The sequence below is a fragment of the Amia ocellicauda genome, chromosome 22, assembly GCF_036373705.1.
Source record: "Amia ocellicauda isolate fAmiCal2 chromosome 22, fAmiCal2.hap1, whole genome shotgun sequence".
Lineage (NCBI taxonomy): Eukaryota > Metazoa > Chordata > Actinopteri > Amiiformes > Amiidae > Amia > Amia ocellicauda.
In genome coordinates, this window is record NC_089871.1 from 8,116,332 (window position 1) to 8,125,296 (window position 8,965).

Genomic DNA, 8,965 nt, shown 5'->3' on the forward strand with positions numbered 1-8,965 from the left:
GCTGTATCTCTCATAACATCCCAGCACAGTCTCTGAAAATGAACACCAGTATGTTCCAAATCGAAGTATTTTTTAATATATAGTGATCCAAATGGGAGTAGACGTTACTCTGGGACTCTAATCTATTCACCTGTAGTTCACCACCAGCCTCTGTTGCAAAGGTAGCTGTAGTCTGTTCTCTGTGGATGGCAGGAAGATTTGGTCTCTCAGGAATAAAGGAATGAAACGGAATACTTAATCTGATGGTCGATACCAAAACTCAAGCCCAGTTTCTCCTCCTGAATAGCCCCTTTTGTGTGTGCAGGCTGGGGGCAGGGTGAGTCGTCTTTACTTTCAGTATCTGTTGGATAATGCCCTGCTGGGATTGTTTTCCAATACATATGAGAACAAGTCTGTTTTGACTTGTACGTTGGAGCAAGATAATAATAATAATAATAATAATAATAATAATAATAATAATAATAATAATAATAATATGAGCTATTGTGAGGTGTTAAATGTTTGAAGAGACCTCTGGTCTCAAGCAAAATAATTGTCTCGTTTTAAGGGAATGTGAACAAAGCATAATTAATTTAAAGGCAGTCTGTCTTTTTCAATGTGTAACATAGTGATGGTTTGCAAACGCAGTGGGTCTCGATGAAGATTTATTTGTTGAGAGGCTTCCCAATGTCGCCCCGCTGTATTTGCACTGCGCAGTGGCCGAACGGAATAGATGAGCCATTGTATGCGTTAATTGCGTTAGTTGTTGAATGCCTCAGTGTAAAAAAAATCCCACTCTTGGGGAGGGGGGCACAGGCGTATATATTACGTTACATTGCTAGTTTTGGAAGACATTCCCAAAACCCTCTTTGCGCAGGAGATGGCTTCCGCAGGCCTGCAGATATTGGGCATTGCGCTGGCAGTGATCGGGTGGGTGGGAGGCATCATCATCTGCGCCCTCCCCATGTGGAAAGTGACGGCTTTCATCGGGAGCAACATCGTCACGGCTCAGATCATCTGGGAAGGTCTGTGGATGAGCTGCGTGGTCCAGAGCACCGGGCAGATGCAGTGCAAGATCTACGACTCCATGCTGGCTCTTCCCCAGGACCTGCAGGCGGCCCGCGCCCTGGTGGTCATCTCCGTCCTGGTGGCCCTCTGCGGCATCCTGCTGTCGGTCGCCGGGGGGAAGTGCACCAACTGCGTGGAGGATGAAGACGCTAAAGCCAAGGTGGCCATCGCCTCGGGGGTGGTGTTCATCGTGGCTGGGCTCCTGTGCCTGATCCCCGTGTGCTGGTCGGCCAACACCATCATCAGGGACTTCTACAACCCCATGCTGACTGACGCCCAGAGACGGGAGCTGGGCGCCTCTCTGTACATCGGCTGGGGCGCCGGGGGTCTGCTGCTCCTGGGAGGGGGTCTGCTGTGCTGCCAGTGCCCCCCCAGAGAGGATCGTCCATACACTGGCAATTTTAACGCTACTAGGGCTATTCCCACGATAAAGAATTATGTGTGACGTTTTGACTTTAAAATACTGTTCTGAGAGCTTCCTTACATTCGCTGTCAAAGCCTATATACACACTTTTTGGTGAGTAAATGTAACAGAGATCAGGTTGGAAGTGTAACTGTTGCCTGTGAAGTTTGTCACGATGTCTTCCCCTTTCTGTTGAAGGAGAGGTATGTCTATGTACCCTAGGTGAACTCTTAAGGCTTTCCCTTATACCTGTGTTCAATAAAACATTCTGCAAATATCTTAAAGCATCATCTATTGATTTCAATGAAATGTTTAAACGTTAACCTTATTCGATAGATTATACACAAAATATGTATTAGCAAACAATGGTTGGTGCGTAAAAAAGGAGGACACGTTAGGATGCTCATTCTGGTCGGTGTTACAGGGGTTCCCATTGGAGTTGTGCAGATACGGGCGTAATGTGAGAATTGTTTAAACATTTCTGATAATTCTATGTCTAAGATCATCTAAAGATAAAATGTGTCGGAACGGTGTAAAGGACGGAGATGGGGCCATCAAAACAACTGCACTTTGTGAAAATAAACTTTGCTTGGTACTTTTGCGTGTTTAGTGTCTGCGGGGATTCACTGACCGGAGAGCACCATGTAATCCAGTAAAAACGCGTCGTTGGTTGGCGCTCTGGTGTTGTATGGGGTCACTGGCGATGCTGTGTACTCTAAGCCCAGCGAAGAGCAGATTTGTTTGAATACTCCCAGTGATTTTTTTGTAATGGCAAACAAATATTTCGCACAAAATAATAAAATACCACATTACCTAGCGTATAAATAAATTAAGTACGAAGTAGCATATGCGTGCTCGAAAAGGGGTCGGAAAAAGTACTGTAACAATTGTACATCGCCCTGGATAGGGGCATCTGCTAAGAAATATAATAATAATACTACTACTAATAATAATAATACTACTACTACTACTAATACTACTACTACTACTACTACTAATAATAATAATAATAATAATAATAATAATAATAATAATAATAATAATAATATGTACAGTCACCCTGCCCCCAATCGAACCTTCATAGAACACTTCACCCAATTATTCCGTCTTTTCCCTTCACTTGATATAAACTGTGAAAAAACGACCCTTGGACATTTCTTAATCGTAAATATGCCAGTGCATTCCCAGGACTCACCCCACACACTACACTTTACAAATGGAAGGTTCGTCAGCGGTTCTGTTTAGAGCCTTTGGGTTTTTCGTGAGTTTAATGTCTTTAAAGGGTTGGTTTAAGAACCGCGAGGTCTGTCGTAAACACAAGGGATCATTTAAGAAACCTTTTCATCATGATCGCGGTTGATTTAAGATTTTAAGGTTCTTTAAGGATCCTTGTTTGCAAGCACCCTGGGTAAAGGGTAGGTTCTAATAATAACCTTTCAGGGTTCCTGCACAGTGTCAACCCCGGGAACCCTGAAAGCTTCTTCTGAGAATCTTTACTTCTTTTAGTGAAATACTCACAGCCATGTAGTAGTATGTACACATTTGTTTTTCTTAATTCATAATCATCATCGCTTGATATATATATATATATATAAAACAAATGGTCTGGAATAATCCATGTTCAGCTTAATACATAATCGTTGCAGTTTTCAGTTCAATTAACTCCTTAAATTTAAGAGCCTGTCCATTCATAAATAATGTATTGGTATGTTGTTGTAAGTTGTAGTGCATCCCCCAGTAACACACACACACACACACACACACACATATATATATATATATATATATATATATATATATATATATATATATATATCACAGCTTTTGAACAATAATTTAAAGATAAATACATAAGTGAAAAATACAAAATGTACAATGATTGCGGATATATTTAGATTTACTCATATTTGTAAGATAAATATATGTTTAAATATAATTTAAATGGGATCACACACAAATGAATGTACATTAACAGCTGGTCTCACAGACCTTGACCTGCACTAGTCTAGACACATTCCACATTATTTACAAAAGTGGGCAAATTAAGTGATCTTTAAATCAATCACCTTTCTTTCTCAGAATGCAACCCTTTAAATTGGTCCATCAAGTAACCGCAATGAGGTTTTAGACAATTATTTATAATCTTATTTTATTCTGCCAATTTTTATGAACTTATAGATGACCAAATCAACCCAAATCACACACACATGGTCAGTCAATGTTATTGATTTATTTTTAAAATCTGGTGTGTTGCAGCTGGATTCGATTGGCTGCTTGTAAAGGTTAAATTAATGTTAATTGATCAAGGGCAGGTCAGGATGATCAACTCCCAATCGCATTGAGGAGAACAAAGGGGTCACCTAAGTGCTCAACTTTCTCATTGTAATGACTGACCACCCCTCCCTCTCAGGGCTATATCTGGCCCCGCCGAGCGCACTAGGTCAGTGAACTCGTCCAAGATTTCAAAACGTCTACTTTGGGTAAAGGTGCCGTTTAGACACTTCACGATGGTTTCCGCAGGTTTGCAGATTTTGGGCATTGCGCTGGCAGTGATCGGGTGGATTGGAGACATCATCATCTGCGCCCTCCCCATGTGGAAAGTGACGGCTTTCATCGGGAGCAACATCGTCACGGCTCAGATCATCTGGGAAGGTCTGTGGATGAGCTGCGTGGTCCAGAGCACCGGGCAGATGCAGTGCAAGATCTACGACTCCATGCTGGCTCTTCCCCAGGACCTGCAGGCGGCCCGCGCCCTGGTGGTCATCTCCGTCCTGGTGGCCCTCTGCGGCATCCTGCTGTCGGTCGCCGGGGGGAAGTGCACCAACTGCGTGGAGGATGAAGACGCTAAAGCCAAGGTGGCCATCGCCTCGGGGGTGGTGTTCATCGTGGCTGGGCTCCTGTGCCTGATCCCCGTGTGCTGGTCGGCCAACACCATCATCAGGGACTTCTACAACCCCATGCTGACTGACGCCCAGAGACGGGAGCTGGGCGCCTCTCTGTACATCGGCTGGGGCGCCGGGGGTCTGCTGCTCCTGGGAGGGGGTCTGCTGTGCTGCCAGTGCCCCCGCAAGGACAACCGGCCCTACACCGCCAAATACTCTGCTGCCAGATCTAACGCCAGTGCAGGTGCTTATGTGTAAGGATGGACGACTTCTTGCTTTGGGTTTGAGGCTGGCATCTCTTCCTTAGACAAGAGCTGGTAGGCTTCGTTGGCCGAATCTTTCTGGACAGACCACGTAGTTTTCTAGCTTCTTGCCCAACTTCTCCACCCGCTTTTTCAGGTTTATTTTGGGAGCCCCTGGACTGATCAAGGACTGAAGTTCCCATGGTTCTAGTGCACAGGTGGCTTTAAAATGTATTCTCAATGACTAGCCTTAATGTACATAAACTTGTAACTTTTTAACTTGTCTGAACGTTTTATACTCAATAAACTTAAAACTTGTCTACGTGTCTCCTGGAAAGTTTGCTATGTGACGTCAGAAGTCTACCTCTAGGTTGTCTGTTTGAAACCCACATTCTTGATGAATTCGTATTTTCGCTCCACTTACTTGTCTTCAGTGTAGTGGAAGGTGTTAATCTATGAACCGCAGCGCTGTTTGCCGACCCCAATCGTGTGATCATGTAGGGACCATGCCGTCCAAGAAGCAGCTGGAGGTACGTGTAATAAGAGCACTGTACTCCAGGGGGCGATAGTTTTAATTGGACAAGCAACCTGTGCGGAGTTAAAACTTAACTAATACTTCTCTATTCTCTCTTCCTGTCGCCATAATGAACCCTGTGACCACGTCTACAATTTAAGTAACTTCTCTAAACTATTTTTGTGAATCCACCAATGGATTTTTTCCCCTTTTAACTTCAAACTTAAGTTTGGAAAATTTGTAGTCGAGATGGGGAGGAGAAACTACAGTGGGTATCCAATAGTCTTGTTCTCCAGGCCTCTAAAGGAATAGCTGACCCAAAAAGTCATAAACTCCCTGAACTGGTTTTGTTTGTGGTCAGTGTGCTGAAATGGGTTGTGTCTCTTGACAATGGCTCAGGTTCTGTTATTTGTCCTTGTTGGCTGGAGTGCATTTATTCTATATTACAGGGATGCCTGCTTACCGATCTGCAATGTTTAATATATAATGATACAGAATTTTTCGTTCTGGTAATTGGTCAAATTTAGATTGAATTGCTGTGCTTTGGAGTGATTCTGTGGAAAGGAACCCGGTGTTTTAAAACCTTGCTTTTGTAGTGCACTGAAATACTTTTGAAGTGTTTCTTGCTAAAGTATATAAATCCATTAATAATGGTCTAAGGAAGTCCTTGTACAATTACTATTTTACTACTAATACTGGGAGTAGCTTGCAGAATAAACCAAAACTGAGCACTTAATGATTTTAAGAGTTTAGGACTGTATAATCCAAATGGAGAATAAGAGTTAACATCAAGTCTGATCTTATCACATCTCTGCATATTTATTAGTAGAGAGATTGGGTTTGTGTTGTACTTTCAGGTGATTTATTCCTGTTTATGCCTCTGGTTTTCTTTTGTGACTTTTACATCATGCTCTGGCATGAAAGCTGTAAAGGGTAAATTAAATTAAACCTGTTTCTAAGATGTCTGAACAGCTTTGTATTGATGATTTGATTTCTGTATCTTGGCACCCGACTGGACAGATTCTGTTACTTACTGACTGACTTAAAGATTTACTGTCTATTACATGGAAAAACAAAATGGTGTTTATTCTGCAGGCAGCACTAACAGATGCCAAATAAAGACAAACCGTTCAGATCTCTGGGTGGAAAGAAAGCACTTGTTTCCTTTCTTCAGGGCGCATTTGATTTTTGGTTTTACTGTTGAGCTGGTGTAAGTGGCTGAGCAGGTACAGCAGCTGAATGAGAGTGAATGTGTTTCATTGTCAGCATTGTTCTCCTGGGTGTTTGTGATGAATGGTGAACTGGAGACTGCATTCCCCAACAGCACAAAGAATCCAGTTGGTCCGGAAAGGTTACAGTCAGAGCTGTGCTGTGAAGAGGGCAAACCCCTCCCTTTTAGGAAGAATATAACTCTCAGTGATTGTTTAGTGTTTGTATTGTGACATTGCTGAAGACTCTGAGCGGCAGGACACGGCAGCAGCATATCACAGCGGGTTCGGCACAAGAGGCATCGCTATGGGTCAGCTCGCCAGGCAGGTGGTGGGCCTCGTCCTGTCCATCGTTGGCTTCCTGGGGGTGATCATCGTCTGTGCCATCCCCATGTGGAGGGTGACCTCCTACATAGGTGCCAACATCGTGACGGCGCAGATCATCTGGGATGGCCTGTGGATGAACTGCGTGATGCAGAGCACGGGGCAGATGCAGTGCAAGATCTACGACTCCCTGCTGGTTCTTCCCCAGGACATCCAGGCGGCCCGGGCCCTAATTGTCATCGCCATCGTGGTGGGCGCTGTCGGCGTCGGGCTGGCCATCATGGGAGGCAAGTGCACCAGCTGCATGCAGGACGAGTCGACCATGGCCAAAGTGGTGATCCTGGGCGGCGTGTTTTGCATCGTGGCCGGAGTGCTGTGTCTGATCCCCGTGTGCTGGACGGCTAGCAACATCGTCCTGGATTTCAACAACCCCCTGCTCATCACTACACAGAAAAGAGATATTGGCGCTGCTTTGTACATTGGCTGGGCAAGCTCTGGGCTGCTGCTGCTCGGAGGTGCGATTCTTTGTACTTCCTGTCCTCCCAAAGAAGACGTATACCGTTACGCAGCCAAGTATTCGCAGTATTCCTACCCAGGAACCGTAGTGCCCATGGGACAGTACTACCGCTAGGATGACTAAAGGACAGACCTTATTGAAGCAAGAACTGCCTGCTTCTTTTATTCCTGCATTATAATGCCCTGCAGACATTTATTTCACTTTAAAAATACTGGTATTACCACTGTTCATTTAGAATCATTGAGCTTGAACTGGAATGATCAAAGCATGAATTGAATGTGTGTTGATTTAATAATCTGTGTACTTCAGCTAAACCTAAAGCAAACGGCAACAGAACAAATACATGACATGGTTTATGGTCTATGAATTTTACTTTTTAAATTATGTGTGACAAGACTGTTGTCTTTTAAGAAATACTTGTTAGGAATCATAAAATGCGAGCTGTATGAGAGTCAGTTAAAAAAATCTGTGATTTTACTTTGTTACTGCCTTTGTATTGTTAATCTTCATTCATACTGTTTATTTATTTTTGAATAACCTCTCTGCTTTCACCCTTAATATCTCTCTCTCTCAGAGTCTGATTATGTAAATACACTATATACTGCAAAATGAACTATGTCTCAAAACTATCGTACAATTATAAAAAACAGTTTTGATAAACAAGTGTGTTGGAGATTGATTTATCACTCACTCAGGTTTGTAAGGATTTCCATTTAAGTAATTTTCCTCCTGCTAAAGTGTCTTTCCATGTGATTTGAAGCTGAGGTTTTGGACACATGATGCTGCACTGACACCCAGGTCCTTGTGGAAGAACAATCTTCAATCACGTTGGAACGTTAGTTGCAATGCCTTTAATACACGCAGCGTGGAGAGGAACAGTGAATTAAGAAGATCCCAAAGTCGCTCTGCCTTCATCTTAACAGTCAGAGCTTTTATACACAGAAATCAAAGAGCTGGTTATAATCAGAAAGTCATTACTATATTATCTTAAAAGTTAGCTAAGCAGAATATATATCATTATAGGACAGAGTTCACAGATCAACACGGATTAGGGAGCAGGCACTTCAGTCATACTGTTTGACATTGCCTCCAAGATTGTCATCGTAAATAACATATAACATATACTGTATATATTGAAATAGAATTTCGTGTTATCTTGATTTACTTTTTTGTAGTTTTTTCAGGTTCTTTTTAATTTAAGAAAGATATGATCATTCAGTCTTGAATTGTACAGTATCATATGTGTGGAACTGACCGATGTAACCCTGCCGTGGTGAAGTGATGTAAATATTACAGATATTAATTACAGGCAAAGTCCATATGGGTCAATGATAGCAGCAACCTGTCTGAACAGAATAATGCTGGGATCAAGTGTTTCCCATTCCTGCTGTATTTTGCTGGTGGTGGGAAGTTTAGATTTCACACCTACTTGTGATTATTTTCATTAGGATGAACTGTGTGCTGATATGAAACAACAAAAGTAATACTACATGTTAGTCATTTTGTGTGTGTCCTGGCAGGGCGAGGATGATATGAAATAGTTGTGGTACCTTTTTCATTGCTTTGGTAACTTGCGGATCCTGCTGAAAAATGTTTGTGCCGTATCAGAGTCATTTATTCCAAAATATTTAATCGGAAGAATCTTACATCAATAAACTTTCTGTTTAACAAATCTGTTCTTGCTTCCCATTCATATGAATTGTAAGTCTTAGTTCTCTTCATTGCTTTTAAATCCTCTCACTGACGCAAATTTTCAGCGATTTGTGTATTTTAACATCTCGAAGACTGCACTTTATTTTCCCCTCTGTCGTCCCTTTGACTTTGCCAG

General features: G+C 42.6%; 3 protein-coding genes across 3 annotated transcripts in view; all 3 read left to right on the forward strand.

Annotated features, from left to right (window-relative positions):
• LOC136717886 (claudin-4-like) overlaps positions 1-8,965 on the forward strand; it is a 38,121-nt gene that overhangs the window by 11,202 nt on the left and 17,954 nt on the right. The gene's annotated exons all lie outside the window — the stretch shown is intronic.
• Positions 822-1,727, forward strand: LOC136717669 (claudin-like protein ZF-A89). The gene has a single exon (XM_066695107.1). The coding sequence runs from the start codon at positions 860-862 to the stop codon at positions 1,490-1,492; it is 633 nt and encodes a 210-aa protein (XP_066551204.1). The 5' UTR covers positions 822-859; the 3' UTR covers positions 1,493-1,727.
• On the forward strand, positions 3,819-8,809 carry LOC136717889 (claudin-4). Its single transcript, XM_066695444.1, has 2 exons — positions 3,819-4,433; positions 6,594-8,809. Exons 1-2 carry the CDS (start codon positions 3,958-3,960, stop codon positions 7,249-7,251), a joined length of 1,134 nt encoding a protein of 377 aa, XP_066551541.1. The 5' UTR covers positions 3,819-3,957; the 3' UTR covers positions 7,252-8,809.